We start from the raw sequence: 18,188 nt of genomic DNA, 5'->3' as shown, positions 1-18,188 counted from the left end.
ATTCTCTGGTTTATTTTCAGAGGCATGGACCCCCAAGCCTGTGCAAGCCCTTCCAGGTCAGGGCCCAGCCCTCTGTGACGCACCTGGGGGAGCCACACATCTCACCTGCCCCCCCTTCCACCCCCTATATCCCCCTCACCTCCCTCCCCAGCCCTGCACTCCCTCCCTCTCTTACCCCTGTACACCTCCGACAAAGAAGTGTTGAATCCATGTGCCTTCCCCGTTATTCCACATTTTGCTCACTAAGTGAAAGAGGAAAGTAATAACAAAAGCATAGAATAAAATTTAACGTTTTAAGGTGTGTTTTATTAATGAAGCTGTAAGTTGAATGTTTATGAAATTTTAATTGCAAGGCTGCATATTCCTCTCCACACCAACAGAATGGTCAGTGTGAATAACAAAGTGCTATGAAGTGAAAACAAGAATCAGGAATGTTATGTGGCAAATTTGGACACAACTTAATCTACTTTTAGTGTTATGGATATATAAGCACTCGATCCTCTATAACCCCTGTCCCCCACGAGCCAAATGCAACCCCCTTCTTCCTACCTGTACTCAAGTTTCAATGGCGCCTTAAGTGAAACCCGTTCTTCCGTGTGTTGACATTTTAGTAGCTAACTTAAGGAACCCCGAAAAAACGAAATAAAATAAAACGAAAACCGAATAAACAGAGCCAGAATAAACAGAGCCAATGATGGGTGATGGACAGGATGACTCAAGTGGAGGAGGAGGAGGAGGAGGTGGTGGTGGTGGTGGTGGTGTAGGTGGGAAGGAAGAGGCAGAATCTAGCGGCATGGAGGCATTAGCCCTCATAAACGCTGATGAAGCGGGCAGTCCAGCGGAACAGAGGCTGAAGGAGTTGGAGCGACTGTTCCTAAAAGGTCCTAGCGAGACTGGTGGGCAGAGCTACTCTGTGGAGACTCTCCTAGATATTCTCTTGGTGCTCTACGATGAGTGCACCAACTCATCCCTCCGTCGAGAGAAGACTGTGTCGGACTTCATTGAATATGGTGAGTACAGGGTAGCCTGCAGTACTGTAATTTTTCTGATTTCTTTTATACATTGCATTTCATGTGAAATTTTTGTACATTTCATGTGGTTTACCGTATTACATACAGACTGTTGGGCCTACCCTATACGATTTTTCTTTCTGTACTAACATTTGTTCTAATTGTTGTGTGTCATTCACTGTATTTCTGTAGAAATCATGCATTACTTGTAGCTAATTTTGCTGCAGTAGACTAGGTTGTACATTAGCTACTGGTTTGGTGTGTGCTTTTTCGTTGGTCCAAGGGTGATTTACTGTGCATAAAGGTAGCAGGAATAGCTTGCAGCAGCATAAATGATTCTTGGGCAGATAAGATTAGGTAAGTCCTAGTACTGGACCAAAGTGAATGATCAAGACCAAGGAAATATTGGGTGTGAAGTGGATTGCAGTAGCGTTTCCAAGCTTTTTATTTTTTTTTATTTCTCTCTCTCTCTCTCTCTCTCTCTCTCTCTCTCTCTCTCTCTCTCTCTCTCTCTCAGTCCATGCTTTACATTCATCCAGCGTACATCCTCTCATTATATATACTGCATGTGTAGAGTATCTTAATTGCATATACTGATACCAGTGGACTGTAGTAGCATTGTACATTTAACCTCTTAATATAAAAACTAATATGATAGGGAGTAATACAAGCAACTTTCGTTGTAAGTCATGGATGTGTAGAAAATGTATCACAAATTCAAACGATCCGTGTATTGAGATGAACTGGCAACTTGGCTTCGAAGGGAGAGGCGGTGGCTGAATTTGTAGAAGGGTGGCCTACAGTTCTGACGGACCCATGTTTGAATCCCGGCTGGAGCAGGGAACTGTTTAAGGATTTGAATTTCGTAAAAAACAGACTTTACTGATGTACCGATCTACCGGAAGACCCACGCACATATAAAAATATCCCCGCCAATACCAATACACCAGTCCTGTTTGAGACAGCCCATGTACAGTGTGTATTCAATATGAACGGTGGGTGTTTGCCTCAAATGGTGACAGGGAGGTGTATGGTATGTAGGAGGACGGCTAGTACTGGGCCTTGGGAACAGGCTGTGAAGCCAATGCCCAGAGTCAGAAACAGTAATAAAATAAATATATATATATATATATATATATATATATATATATATATTATATATATATATATATATATATATATATATATATATAATATTATATAATATATATATATATTATATAATATATATATATATATATAATATTATATAATATATATATATATATATATATATATATATATATATATATATATATATATATATATATATATATATATATATATATATATATATATATATATATATATATATATACTGCCAGTGAATGTACTTTTTCTGTTTTATAATTTTTGTTGTGTTATTTCTGAGGAGACTACTTTGGAGGTGAATGATACCGTATAACGTTTGTTGTCCCCTTCACCCATTGATGTCTGCCTAGTTGAGTGAAAGCGCCTGTTGGTAGCTAGAATAAAATAAAAAAAAATGGGAAGGCAGTGGGTTGAAGGGACCAATAAGCAGTGTTTGTGTAATTGACTGAATTTATAGCAAAAGGTAACGTAAAAAAGACGTGAGGGTACCGTATTTTAATAATAAAAGAAATTGAGAAGTGACTTTTATTCATCCATTCTCTCTCTCTCTCTCTCTCTCTCTCTCTCTCTCGACCACATAGATGAGATTCCAGTGTAAACGAGGTATCAAATAGGAACATGTGATAGTGTGGTTTATGTTTTGAGTGCTGTGTCGACATGTTAATACGGGGATGTGCACAGGGAGGGTTGTTGTACACGAGGGGAGGAGGGTGTACAGGAGGGAGGAAGAGGAGGTGGGTGTACAGGAGGAAGTGGAGGAGGGTGTACAGTAGGGGAAGAAGGGAGGAGGATGCACAGGAAGGGAGGGGGAGGGGTTGGGGTAGATTTAGGAAAGATGAAGTTGAAGGAAGGAGGACAGGGATAGGTGAGAATAAAAGGATAGGGTTAGGGTGGAGAGAGAGAGAATGGAATGTGAGAAGGACTGGGCGAGGGGAGGGGAGTTGGAATGTGAGAGGGATTGGGAGAAGGGAAGGAGCGTGTGTGTATGTAAACGAGAAATGGAGAGTGAGCAGAGTCATGTTTAGATATTGTTACATAAGGAAAGGGAAACAGAAAGAGGAATTGGAAAGAAAGAATGTATGAAGAAGAATGAAGGAATTGGTGGGTTAAGGAGGGAGAGAGGAACAGCCGATGCGAGAGAGGAACGTGAGAAAAATTTATGATAGAGAGGGAAGGAGAAGGAAAGCAATGTACTGTATGTGAGAGGTGAGAGGAAGGGATTGAGTGAGGAGGAAGGAGGGAAAAGTGGTGTGCGTAAGGGAGGGGAAAGAAGGAAGGGATGTATGTTGAAGAGGAAGGAGCGAAAGCAGTTATGTGAGGAGGGAGAGGGTGGAAGAGAGGAAAGGTTATGTGAGGGGAGAGGGGAGGAAGTTCTGTAAGAGGAAGAATAAGGAAGTGAGGTGTGAATGAGGAAGGAATTTTGTGAGAGGAAGAGACAAACGAAGTATGTGAGGAAGATTACTGTATGTATATGTGTGAGAAAGAAGGGAAGCATATTCAAGGTGGAAAAGAGAAATAGGAAAGGGACGGAAGGAATGAGGTGAGCGAGAAAGGAAGGATGAGCTACGTGCGAACTAGAGAATGAAAGGATGGAAGGAATAGGGCGTAAAAGAAATGAATGGAATCTTAAGGGAGAATGATGGAGAAAGGGAGAAATGGAAGCGTTAGTGAGGGTGAGGAAGGAGAAAAGAATGTACGAGTAGTGGGGAGGGGAGGGGGAAGGAACAAGGGAGATATGGACATGTGTGAGGAAAAGGAAGAAACAGGAGGAGGAAATGAGTGAATTAGAGAAAGGGAAAAAGGAGGGGAGAAATGAGGAGCCGTGAAGAAAAGGGAATGAAGAGAATGGGAGAATGGAAGCATGAGTGAGCGAGAAAGAAGAGGCAGGAAGAACTGGGGGCATGAATTAGGAGGAGAAAGAAAAGCAAGAAATGTGGAAGTAAGAGAAAGGGAGGAAGAAACGGAAACGTGAGTGAGAGAGGGAGAGAAGGAAGGGGAAGGGAGAAATGGAAGCGTGAAAGGAGAGAGGTGGAGGGGGGAGCTTGGTATGTGAGGGAGATAGCAAGGGTGAAAGGAGGAAGGGAGGGGAGGTACTGTATAAGGAAGGGGAGAGGGAGGGGAGGGGGGGGAATGACGTGCGAGGGATGGTATGGGCGGAAGAGGAGAGAGAGAGAGGAGGAGGAGGGAGGCTGAGATTGCTAGAGGAAGAACCGTAGTAGCCTACTCGTATATTGTACCGGGTATGTGTGTGTGTTAGAGAGACATAGAGCACACAGATCTTTTGGTTCCTTGAGGGAAATAGGCCTTAATGCTAGCAGAGAAAGATTGTACATTAATCGCTGAAACGAGAGAGAGAATGGGCGTAGGCTGTGCAGGATTAGAGGATGAGAGAAAATAAGAGAGGAGAAGGAGAAAGGCGAATGGTGCGTGATGGTTAGATAAGGAAGGTTTGTGTGTGTGTGTGTGTGTGTGTGTGTGTGTGTGTGTGTAAGAGATTAGCTAGTGAGAGGGATGGAGAGGATGGGAGAAGCAAAGTGAGAGGGGTATAGGAAAGGGGAAGGGGTGGGGGGAAGAATGGAGAGAGGTGTTTGTGGAGAGGAGAATGTAGGTAGGATGCATAGTGAGAGGAGAAGGGAAGAGAAGATAGGGAGAGAACGAAAGAGTGAGAGGTGGAAGAAAGGGTTGAAGATAGAGGTGAGATTAGAGAGAAAGGGATAATAAAAAGAAAAAAAATGAGAGAACTGGAGAAGATGTAATAGGGCTTGGAGAGGATGAGGAGGGAGGGTGAGGGGTGTAGGAGACAGAGAAAGAGAGAGAGAGAGGAAGGGTGGGGGGATGATGGATTTAGGAGAGTTGGAGGCGAATGAGGGATGAAAAATGAGAGAGAGAGGAGGGGGGGAATGAGAGGGGAGCGAGATCCAATGTGTCAGATCAATTACGTCCATGTGTCAATACCCGGTGAATGACAGGCCTGGATTTACCCCCCCTCCCCCCCCGTGTCCTGTATCTCTCTCTCTCTCTCTCTCTCTCTCTCTCTCTCTCTCTCTCTCTCTCTCTCTCTCTCTCTCTCTCTCCTGTTTCACTCCCTTTATCATGTATCACTCCCCCTATCATGTATCACACTCGCTTTACCTTTCATCTCCCTCCATTTATCCTATTTCATTCCCCTGCTCTTTTCCATCTTCCATCTCTTCTCCCTCCCCTCCCTTTATCCCCTTCGTTCCCCCTGCTGTCCCTCTTTTTATCCCACTTGTTATTCCCCCTTGTCTTTTGTTTAATTGCCTCTCCATCTGTCTTGCCTCCCTTTCGTTCTTATTTCTTGTTCTCTCCTCTTCTCTCTTCTTCTTAACTCCCCCTGTCGTCATACCCACTTCCTCTCCTCTTTTCTCTTTCCTCACCCCCATCTTCCTCCTCTTCCCCCCATCACTCGACTCCCATCTGTAATCTAATATTTCGTCACTTCTGTCTTCCTCCTGTGTTTTGTTTTCTCCTTTCTGTCCTCCCTCTCCATCCGCATCTCACACCTATTTTATCATTTTCCTCACTGTGCCTTCCCTCTTCCTCCCATCCCTCTTTTTATTCTTTGCTCCCTATTCTTCGTCCTTGCTTCCATTTCTCCCTTCCCGTCCCTACATTCGCTGTCATCCTGTCTCTTCCCTTCGCATGCCTTCCTCTTTCTTTTCCTTCTCATCATTCCTTTCCCTCTTTCTACTCATCTTCTTCCCTCTCCGTCCCTACCGCTCGCCTCTCTACCCACATCCCCCCCCACCCACCCTCTCTCTCTCTCTCTTTCCTCCCCACTTTTCCTTCGCATCTATTCCTCCCATCATTTCCCTCCTCCCTCCCCTGTTGGCCTGAGAGGGGCTAGGCAGTCATGAATGGGTGCTAGGGGAGGGAGGAAGGAAAGGAGAGAAGGGAGGGGTGTATGGACTGAGGGAGGGAGGAGAGGAGAGAAGGGAAGGATGTTTGGACTGTGGAAGGAGAGGGAGGGAGTCCAGAAGAGAAGGGAGGCACGTGTGGGGTGAGGAAGGGAGGAAAGGAGAGAAGGGAGGCACGTATGGGGTGAAGAAAGTAGGAAAGGAGGGTGTATGGATGAAGGGAGGGATGTATGAACTAAGGGAGAGAATTATGGGCTCAGGGCGGGGAGGGAGGGAGGAACGGGGAGAGAAAAAGGGGATGTATGGGGAGAGAGGGAGGAAAGGAGAGGTACCTGACCCTTCACTCCCCTCCCTTCCCTCCTTCCCCTCCCCACCCCTCCCCTCCCTCCCCTCCTGCCATTCTTGTGGTCACGAGTCAGAGTCAGCCTTAGCCGTGTGCCTCCCCCCTCCCTCTCTCTCCTTCTCACTCCTTCCCCTCCCTCCTTCCTTCACCCATCTCCCTCCCTCCTCTTTACTTCCCCACCCCATCTTTATCTCATTTTTCCTACCTATCTCCTCTTTATTTTCCCTCCCTGTCTTTACCTCCCCATCGTTACCTCATTTTCTTACACTTTCTTCCTTTTCTTCCCCATTTCTTCCCTTTCATCTGTTTCCTTCCTTTTCTCCCTCGCCCGCTATCGTCACCTTATTTACATCTATCCTCCACTCTTCTTTTCCCCTCTCACTTTCCTTTTCTCCCTACCTTCCCTTTGTTTCATTTTTTTCGTCCCCCGCCCCTATCTTGATTCACTTCACCTCCATTTCATTCCCATCTTTATTTTCTTACCTCTTTCATATATTTCCTTCACCGTCCTCCTCCTTTTTCTCTGTCTTCCTTCCATCTGCCTTTTCGTAGTGCCTCCCTTCTCTTTAAACTCACCTTTCCATCTTCTCCCTCCTTCAGCCAGTCATTCTCCCCTTCCTTCACGTGGTTAGTTCCTTATCATATTTGCCTCCCTCTTTTTTCATGTTTGTCCATCACCTCCATTCTTTTTCTTCCTTCCACTCTAGTTCTTCTTTCTCCTCTTCTTCTTCTCCCCTTACCCCCCTCCCTTTCCATTAATCCCTCCCTCCTCTCCCCTCCGTCCCTCCTATCCTCTTCCCCTCAGTCTCTTCCTCTTTCACTTTCATATATATATATATATATATATATATATATATATATATATATATATATATATATATATATATATTTATATATATATATATATATATATATATGTGTGTGTGTGTGTGTGTGTGTGTGTGTGTGTGTGTGTGTGTGTGTGTGTGTGTGTGAATTGGGAGCAGGACAGTGAAATGACGGGGGACAGGGCGACGTGGAGGCGATTTGTTTGTGACCACCCCTAACGGGATTGAGGCGTCTGGTAATATATATATATATATACCGTAGCTGTAACAATCTTCGTTCCAGCCCATACCCCCAGTCGTCCTCATTTTTTTCTTCTTCTTCATTTAGTGCTGTATTGATGTTTATTTGATATCGGTATAACTTACTTCTTACACACATCTGTTTTATATTGGTATGTGCAAATTGTATATGTGTATAGATAAATTTATGCTGATAATTTTTTCCTGTAAATCACTCTTCTTTCTTTATCGTTCAGTTTCTTTAATTCTCTCCTTTGTCTCCCCTCTTTCTCTTTTCATCACCCTCTAATCGCTTTCACACTCACTGCTTCCTCACTTTCCCTAAACCTTACCAATATCTTCTCCATCCAAAGCTCTCCATATTACTTTTCTATCCTAACTCCACAATATACTTCTCCATCCTGAGCTCTCCACATTAATTCCATCCTAATCTCTTCACATTAATTCCATCCTAATCTCTCCACATTAATTCCATCCTAATCTCTCCACATTAATTCCATCCTAATCTCTCCACATTCATTCCATCCTAATCTCTCCACATTATTTCTCCGCCCTAATGTCTACCTGCTCTTTCACTTCTCCAGTACATTTCTCATAACCTCATCAAACTTTCCCGCTCCACATTACTTCCTCCTGTCCCTCCTCCCATTCTACCACATCTCTCTTCCCTCACACTCTCTCCCTACCTCTCCTCCACCCTCACCTCTCTATCCCCATCTCCCCGACCATATTGTCTTCTTCCTTTTGTAGTTCCCACCTCTCTTACTGTATAGGCCTTTTTCTCAGCCAAATTCTTTACCAGCAATACATTCCTGGCTTGGCATGCTAGACCTTGGTGGAGGGTGGCTTTTTATTTCTTTATTTATATTTCTCTTTTACTTTTAAGGATTTTTATGTAGTGGTCTTGAGATTGGGTAGATCGTGTTAAATGCCTGTCAGATAGCTTTGAGTGGGTGTTGTTTGAAGATTTGTTCATTTATTTTATTTTAATATTTTTACCCGTGTTCACCCTCCTCACTACCATACCTGTCATTCGTTTCACCTCTCTCCAATGACCTGCGTCTTCACTCTCCTGTCTTTCTCCCTCTTCTCTCATATCCACGTCTCCACTATTCTGTTCTCTGTCCAGCATCTTCATCACCCATACCACTCCTCTTTCTCTCAGTCTCCAGTCAGATACACACCTTCTCTCCAGCTATATAGCTCTTCCCACATCCCTTCATTTTTCCCACATCTTTCCACCATCACCTCTCCTCCACCTTTCGACCCTCACCTCTCCTTCACCTCCCCACCCTCACCTCTCCTCTTCCTTTCTCTCTACCCTCACCTTTCATTCCATTCTCTTTACCCTCACCATCTCTCTTCCATTCTCTCCACCTTTACCTCTCTTCCTTTCTTTCCACCTTCATTTCTCTTCCTTTTTCTCCAGCCATACCTCTCCTCTTCCTTTCCACCCTTACCATACCTCCGTTGTACTCTCACCTCTCATCTTTCTCCACTCCCACCTTCCCCTCAGTCCTCAGTCACCCACACCTCTCCACCTTTTCCCTCACCTCCACCTCTTCCCCCACCTTTCCACCTCTTCCCTCACCTCTCCACCTTTTGCCTTATCTCTCCACCCCTTCCCTCACCTCTCCACCCCTTCCCTCACCTCTCCACCTCTTCCCCCACCTCTCCACCTCTTCCCTCACCTCTCCACCTCTTCCCCCACCTCTCCACCTCTTCCCTCACCCCTTCTTCCAGCCACTTCCTTTTGAAGTTGCGACCACTCGACCACTCACCGTCTATAGGCCCCCTTCCTAGCCAGCCAAATTCTTTACCATCGAAACATCCTTGGTTTGGCTTGCTACACCTTGCCGGAGAGAGAGAGAGAGAGAGAGAGGGAGAGAGAGAGAGAGAGAGAGAGAGAGAGAGAGAGGTTTTTGATTTTGTGGTATTGAGCTTGGATTATCATCTTTATAAAATCCTTTCCATATGAAATGGTTGTTAATTTGTGTTCTTTGTCGCTACGTCATTTATTCTCCCAGTTGCCTCTTGCTGGCTAGTTTTTATCTTTTTACTGCAAGCTTGTGGTAGGTAATAAAAGAATAATAGATCCATAATTTCCTTTTTTGTGTGGACAACAGATAATGCAGGAACGATTTACTGTGACTAACTGCACAATACCGTTAATGTGTCTTAGGCTTAGTTTTGTTGTTAGTCGGTTTCAGAATAGACTGTGTGTGTGTGTGTGTGTGTGTGTGTGTGTGTGTGTGTGTGTGTGTGTGTGTGTGTAAGTAGGTTTAGTGCAGCTTATATTTATGCCTATTTCTGTATGAGCGTACACGGGTTGTTAGCTTGTGCATATTTAAAGGTGATTGTGTGTGTAAGTGTCTGGGCACGTCTGTGTAAGTGTCTGCATCTATATGTGTATGCATGTGGTGTAGCGTGGCCAAGTTTGTGTGTGTGTGTGTGTGTGTGTGTGTGTGTGTGTGTGTGTGTGTGTGTGTGTGTTTTCCCCTTGAGCTTATAAACTGTTGGTCATTTGTATTATATTTTAAACTTTGTGTGTTCATAGGCGTCCCAAACCGATATCAATCAGCGTAATGTAGAGTTAAGGTAGGGTAGCTGGTTGAACTATTACTTTGGAGTTTTTTATTTAAAACTAACTAAAATATTACCTTACTAGATCGTATCGCACCAGTTGAGGTGCCGGGGGGATAGAATACTTCCCCAGTATTCCCTGCTTGTCGTAAGAGGCGACTAAAAGGGACACTTTTATCTACATTCTTTTTGCTCTCTTTCTTTCCCTTGTACTTTGTCTGTCCAAACCCTCTGCATTTTACTTTCATTTAGTTAATTTCCTCTCTCCACTGTCTGGTTCCTGCGAGCCACTGGCATTGGCTCCAGGGTAAAATATTTTTTTTGCCTAAGAAATCTTGATGAACTCTGGTGACGAAGCAATGGCCCTCAGTTCCGTGCAGCCCTTAAGTGGGCAGGGGGTGCTAAGAATCCCACGGTGTAAAAATAAGTTTATACATTCAAAAAGAACCTTGAGAATAGGAAACTGGAATGTTCGAACTCTCAATCAGGCTGGTAAAATGGAAGAACTTATTTCAGTGTTCAAAGAATACAAGATGGATATTTGTGCACTTACAGAAACGAGGTTGCTTGGAGATGATAAAATGAATTTGGAAAATGGTAATTTGGAAAATGGTATTACTATGTTGGTTTCTGGTAGGAGTGATGGAAATCATTACCAAGGAGTAGGCTTACTGCTGAGTAGAGATGCTTGTAAGGCAGTACCGTATGTGAGTTTGAACCAATTAATGAGCGCTTGCTTTATGCTCGTTTAAAATCTGACCATGGTAATATCAGTATGGTTGGAGGGTACGCTCCGACAAATGAGGCTGCTGATGAAATGAAGGATGACTTTTATGAGAAGCTGCAGGATGTAGTGAATAGAGTGGCAAGACATGATGTGTTAGTTTGCATTGGTGATTTAATGCGATTGTTGGCAGTAGTAGGGATGGCTTTGAAGATTGTATGGGTAAGAAGGGTGTTGGTATAAGAAACGAAAATGGGGTGCGCTTTGGAAGCTTTTGTTTGGCAAATGACCTTATAATTGGTGGAGCTATCTTTGAGCATAGAAAAATACATAAGACTACTTGGATTTCACCTTGTGGTAAATATTGTAGCCAGATTGACCACATTGTAATTAGCAGAAGGCATAGGAGTTATTTGCAAGATGTTTGCGAAAGGAGTGGGGCAGATATAGGTAGTGATCATCAACTTGTTATGTCAAAGATTAAAATAAAACTTAAGAGAAACGTTAATGGTAATTGTACAGGAGGTAATAATTATGATTTTGATGAGCTGAGAAGTGATGAGAGCACGAGGGAAAAGTTTCGGTGGGAATGTAGGAACAGGTTTCTAGTCCTGCAGACTTTGATGGAATCTGAAGACAATGATATTAATCAAATGTGGAGAGAGGTAAAAGAGGTTTTGCATGAGAGTGCTAAGGTTACTATTAAGAAAAAAGGGAAAGCGAGAAGAAAAAAGTGGATGTCAGATGAAACATGGAATGCAATTCAGAAAAGGAAAGAGGCTAAGTTAAGAAGTGAAGAACAACATGTTGATGGCCAGGTAGCTGAAGTACTTAGAGCAAAGTACTGGAGTTTACATTCTGAAGTAAAAAGACTCGTTAGACGTGATAAGAGGAGGCTATATGATGAAAAGGCGACAGAGACAGAAATTAAGTAAAAGTGACGGTCAGAGCACAAGAGCAGCGTATCAGGCCATAAAGGAGTTAACTGGGACTGAAAAGAGAAGGAAGGAAATACCTGTACGAGATAGAAATGGTAATTTGATGACTAAAGATTTGGATATAAAAGGAAGGTGGAAAGAGCACTTTGAATATATTCTAAATAGACCAATCCCAGCTGAAGAGGACATTTTGCTAGCCGAGAGAGATTTGCAAATAGAAACAGGGGATATAACTTAGGAAGAGGTAGCAAAATCTATAAAGGAGTTAAAGAATTTTAAGGCCCCAGGAGAGGATGGAATATTCCCTGAAATGCTTAAGGTGGAAAATGACGAGTTGATGAATGCGCTTTTGAAACTTTTTAATGTGGCTTGGGATAATGGTGGAATTCCAGAAGAGTGGAAAAATTGAGTGATTATAAAAATACCAAAAAAGGGAGATTTAAGTGTGTGTGGCAATTGGAGGGGGATAACTTTGACACCTGTAGTTGCAAAAGTCTTTTCCAAAACCTTGTTGAACAGAATAGAGCCAGTAATTGATAAAATTTTAAGAGAAGAACAAGCGGGATTTAGAAAGGGTCGAGGTTGTAATGATCAGATTTTTATTGTAAGGCATCTAATGCAACAAGCTAATGAGATGAAAATGCCACTTAGTATGTGTGTTGTGGATTTTGAAAAGGCGTTTGATAGTGTTTCACGTGGAGCTATGTTGAAAATTATGAGATTCTATGGTATACCAGAAAAGTTTGTAAATATTATTAGAAGCCTGCATGAAGGTACTTTCTGTAAGATAATGGTGGGTGTTTCTTTGAGTGATCCATTTCAAGTTAGGTCAGGAGTGATTCAAGGAGGAGTTCTTTCGCCATTGCTGTTTGTTTTGGTTATGGATTATGTTCTGAAAAAGGTTGTAAGGGGAACAGGTGCAGGAATTAACTGGAAAGAAAATAAGAAGCTGATGGATTTGGACTATGCTGATGATATTGTACTGATTTGCGGAAGTATTTATGAGATGCAGAGGGTGCTTGATTGTCTGGTGGAGGAAGGAGAAAAAGTGGGATTGGTAATAAATTGTGGAAAGACTGAAATTATTAATATGAACGTGGAGAACCAAATCGATTGTGTAATTGGGAACCAAATCGAATGTGTAATTGGGAATAATGTGGTGAAGAATGTAGAAAACTTTAAATATATGGGAACGATTGTATCATCTAATGGATCATTAAACAATGAAATTGAGGAGAGGATTAGACAGGCTTGGCGAGCAGTTGGAATGTTGAAATCTGTTTGGAATAATAATATGCTTTCGGTACTAAAATGAAAATTTACAATTCCATGGTTAGACCAGTTTTAATTTATGGGCATGGGTCATGGTACAGTACAATTGCAACAGATCAGAAAGTATTTGGATTTGAGAATAAAATACTGAGAAGGATTCTTGGGGTAAAGTGGCAAGACAGAGTTACAAATGCAAGAGTAAGGGATATTACGAGAGTGGAACCAGTTAATGAATATGTGAGACTGTCTCGCTGGAAGTGGCTGGGGCACATATACAGAAAAGAAGGTAGTTTAATACAGGATGTGCCAGAGTGGACTGCTAGAGGAAGAAGAGGTAGAGGTAGGCCGAGGGAAACCTGGTTGAGGACAATGAAAAAAGAAGCAGGAGAGGAATGTTGGTGGGACCTGAAGGAGATGGCAAGAGACAAATATTGGTGGAGAGAGTTCATTGAGGCCCTATGCATCCCGTGGGGTGCCACAGGAAATGATTGATTGATAAATATATATATATATATATATATTTATATATATATATATATATATATATATATATAGTTTATTATATACTCAGTGTAATAGCTGTTATTATAATAATGAGATTTATGAAAAACAATAATAAAGTATATTAGTAGCATATTTTTTCGAATAACTGGCTTCCAGGTAGCCTTGATATAAGACATGGATAATTTTCGCTTAAGGTTATTATAAACTCATTTTCTTTGGCTCAGTCTTGGGTACCCATCGTGCAGGAAGAAGCGATAAGTGACCGTAGCAATCAAGTGATAGGGACGGCCGGCACCTTATCAGTGGAGCCGCCTTTCAACCCGCCTTATCAACTGCAAACCGTTATCTCACCCAATTATCGGGGGCTTGGCTGAGGGGGGGGGGTGCTTTGGTACAGCTTGGGACAAAAGTTGGCCTTTGTACTCATTTTACTCTAACTTGGCCCAGATTTTTCGTCTTTTACAGATTACGATATTTCACATAGTTCAGTGGAAGAAAAAGGCAATACTCCCACTCAGCATTCTTAGAAGAGCACTTTTTCGTGACTAGCACCATATTCTAACGTTAATTTATTGCTACAACTCTGCATTCACGATGGAGAGGTGGCAAGTTTAGGCCAACTTACAGTAGAAGGAGTATAGTATAGTTCATGTACGTCACACTGAGGGCATGTCTGTCAGTAATGCAGTAGTAGTGTTTAAATTGAAGGTTCAGCAATATCAGTGGCTTTTGTTTCAGTAGTAGCCTAGTTGCGTAAAGTAATTGGGTCGTAGTGGTTGTATCAGTAGGATCAGCAGCTCATTTCATAGCTTAAGCGGTGTTCTATAGTAGCCACGGTACCTGTACAAATGAGTATACTCCCATCAGTCCTCCATCTTTAAAGCCCTGATGAACACAAAGTTACTCGTGACAGTAGTGATGTGTTGCCCTCCCTCCTATCAGCAGCAGCAGCCGGGACACACGCCCTCACCACTGCTCTCACTCACAACAGGACTCGTATTCTTGTCAGCTTTGCAGGCTTTATACCAGCTTTTCGTTTACAGTTAGTGTTGTATAATCCCGTGTATTATTTTTATGAAAAGAAGAAACAAGCAGGTGCTAGCAGGCCGCAAGGTTGTACTCCCAAAAAAACAAAGCAGAGAGCCAAAGTCAAGATCCGTTTATTTTTAGATGACTGGACACTGCCTTCTGAAAGACAGAGTCATAGTCTTAGACTGAGGCTGACAGTTCCAGAGTTGTCCTGTAACTTATACCGTAATAACATTGACATAGATCATATAAATGACACACAGAGCACATTAACGTGACATGCAGAAATTCATTGATAAGAGATGGTAAGGAGCCTCTGACCGACACGACCCGATCAGTGAGTGTGTCCTGGGGAATGACTAGCCAGGGTCATAAAGAATTCAACAGGATTTGGTGGGATGGACGAAGTGGAAAGGATAGAGAGGTGGATGCCAGTGGAGAAGGGAGAGGGGTGGGGGTTGCAAATGGAGAACGAAGAGGTGTAGGATGCCAGTGGAGAAGGGAGAGGGGTGGAAGATGCCTGTGGAGAAGGGAGAGAGGGGTGGAGGATGCCAGTGGAGAAGGGAGAGAGGGGTCGCTAATACCTCCCTGAGCCTGGTGTAAGTAGGGTTTTAAGTCGGATAGTTTACACCAGAGTCAGAACGAGTTAATTCTTCCCATTCACTCCCCAGTTCGTACCATGGCTTATCCTGGATCAGCTGGTGAGCTTTATTCCATCCTAATCCACCTTTTTAGTCATTCATTCTGTTCCAGTCCACTCTTCCAACCCTTCATTCCATCCAGACCCTCCTTTCCAGTCCTTTATTTTATCCCAGTTCATCTTTCCTGCCCGTCATTCCAGCCCATTCCACTTTTCCACTCATTCATTCACCCGCAATCCACATGTCTAGCTTTTCATTGCAGCCCTGTCATCTGATCTAGTCCACATACCCATCCCCAGTCCATATTCCCAGTGCTAAATCTAGAGTGGTGTGTGAGTGGAAGGTGGAGTTATGATAAATATTTACAGTTATCATAAAGGCCTACTGTATTTAGCTTGATCTCACGTAGGCCTATCCATCACACTTACCCTCAGTATATTTATTTATTTATTTATCTGTATTTATTTTAGTTACTTTGTTTATATGACTGACTACGGTACTGTACGGTTTAGGGTGGGTGATTACAAATGTCCTCGACCAGGAATAATTAAACTAACTTGCGATTAGTTCCTCATGTAACACACACACACACACACACACACACACACACACACACACACACACACACACACACACGCAACCAACTAATTAAAAAGTTTTGGGACAGTTGGGGGTAATAGTGGCGGATACTCGTTCCTGAAATATATATGCACTGTAGAACGGTACACAAGCGTACATAGTATCCATTGCATGTTTAAAGGTGTAGGACGAGAGAGAGAGAGAGAGAGAGAGAGAGAGTCTGTTCACTTTAACTGGGCGTAAATGGTATATAACGGTACCTTACACATGTCTATCGCATTCAGCTTCATCATTAAAGGTGTAGGATCTTAAAACTTATACTCAGTTCACTTTAACTTGGCCTAAAATTACCATCTCTCTGTCTTCAATGCTGAGTTGCAGTTAAGGCGTTACAACAACACTAGCCTAGTAGGTCTGTACGGCGCTGGTCATGAAGAAGTGCACTGGGAAGGGAGAAGACCCTTTTTTTTTTTTTTTTTTTATAGCTGCGGGAAATAGGCTGCAGATGGATGAAAATATTAACCAGATTAAGGTGAACAAACTGTGATGTGTTTTTGTTCTTGCTATCCCTGGTCATTTTTTTTTTTAATTTTTTTATATATATAGGTTTGGAGGAGGCATCGAACTGGAGGGATTAATTATAGGCCAGATTAATCCCTTCAGTGCGAGGGGGACTTTTTAAATTTGAATATCAGTACTGTTTGGTTTTAACGCGCATATTTAATAATTCTTCCTCGTACCAAAAAGGTTGTCTGTTGGTATCGCTTGTGTTTAGGCGCACGGTTTAATTTTAGGAAACGGTTCTGTTCAGCGGTATATACTGTTTCATGCGGGAAACCTGTTCTACTTTACGGTTTAATATTGCAAATACTTTCATCCAATTGCTTGGTTTGATGATAGAAACTGCCCTTTGTTCAAGCGTACGGTTTAATTTTTTGGAAACTTCTGCTCAGCGATATAGGCTATACTGTATGATGCGGAAAACCTATGCTACTTTACGGTTTAATATTGCAAACACTTTCATCCAACTACTTGGTTTGACGATAGAATTTGCCATTTGTTCAGGCGTACGGTGTAATTTTTTGAATCTTTCCATTCATGTGCACAGTTAAATATGGAAAACTGTTGTATTCTCCTGTTGTGTTTGATGATGAAAAATCTTGTATCCGGCATCACGGTTTAGTATTGCAAGCACGTTCATCCAGTTGCTTGGTTTGTTGATAGAAATTGCCCTCTGCACAGGCGCACATCTTAGCCCTTTCAGTGTGTTGACATACTTTTGACGTGTGTATGTGTGTGTGTGTGTGTGTGTGTGTGTGTGTGTGTGTGTGTGTGTGTGTGTGTTCCAAACGATTTTGCACAGCTGAGGAGAGACTTTCCGAACAGGGGAGGTTAGATACAGCCTTCATTAACCCCTTCACTGCTAGAGCCCTATCCTAAGTTAAATATAATCGTTTGAAGGTAGTAAGTATAAGCTGCCAAAAATATATCATAGGACTGAAGGTATTAATGTTGAAAAACGTCCCCTTTAGCTACCCTGGTGTCTTTTTCATTACCGATGCAAGTAACGAGAGAGAGAGAGAGAGAGAGAGAGAACAGTTCGCGATAGCCTGTGTTGATTAGCAGGTGCGACGTGTAGTGTAAGAAATTAGACTTATAAGGTGGTTGGTAATAGGAGTGAATCAGGTAGTGTTGGGGATTACATGATGGGCGTATAAGATCGTGATGACGGGATCGTGATGGCGAGCCGCAAGTGCCCTACTGTCCTGAGGCAAGGGCTTAAAGTGCAGGCTATTGTTAGGCACAGTAGTCTATTATATTGTCTGGAAATTGTGGCAAACCCTAATATCTATTTGTCTGTCCATCTGTCTATATAATGTCAGTCTGTTTATCTGCGTGTCGAGTATGTTTATCTCACTTTTTATCTATATCTGTCTGTGTCCAGTAACTCCATTACATCGTCTCTCAGCCATACCAAAAGAGAATATCTCGGTAAATTTAATCAGCGGTAGGCATGTGGGGTGTAATAGTGCTTACTTCATGTGGAATCCCAAAAGGTCAGTCCTTATACCTTGTGAAGTTTCTCAGGGGCGAGTGGCTGAGTGTATATTAGCTGAAGTAGAGAACCTAAATCGTTCCCCAAGGTTTAATGGTTAATGGACTTATTAATGGGGACTGTATGGGAGAAACTGACATAAGGTACTCCTGTAGATATCATACATACATACCGGTACAGCGAAAATATGTATTGGTACCGTAGACAGCCTGCATAAATAAATAGATAAATAAAACGCCAACTCCTGCTCACTTATCAGTCTCTCTCTCTCTCTCTCTCTCTCTCACACACACACACACACACACACACACACACACACACACACACACACACACACACACACACACACACACACACACACACACACAAACCAGCTTTTCCCCCTATTATGCAATTCGATCACCTTTCATGGTCCATAAATATTCGGCTGTGA

The 18,188-nt window shown here is 42.7% G+C and overlaps 1 protein-coding gene across 1 annotated transcript in view; it reads left to right on the top strand.

Annotated features, from left to right (window-relative positions):
• Window positions 1-18,188, top strand: part of gek (serine/threonine-protein kinase gek) — a 248,807-nt gene that overhangs the window by 9,528 nt on the left and 221,091 nt on the right. Inside the window, exon 2 of the mRNA XM_080285567.1 lies at window positions 21-1,010. Coding sequence (XP_080141693.1) covers window positions 692-1,010 — 319 coding nt within the window. The 5' untranslated portion in view covers window positions 21-691. The remainder of the gene's footprint in view (window positions 1-20; window positions 1,011-18,188) is intronic.

This window comes from Coenobita brevimanus, chromosome 107 (assembly GCF_032717465.1).
Source record: "Coenobita brevimanus isolate Jiangsu-jjx chromosome 107, ASM3271746v2, whole genome shotgun sequence".
In the NCBI taxonomy this organism is placed as follows: Eukaryota; Metazoa; Arthropoda; class Malacostraca; order Decapoda; family Coenobitidae; genus Coenobita; species Coenobita brevimanus.
This window is presented reverse-complemented; position numbering and strand designations above follow the sequence as displayed.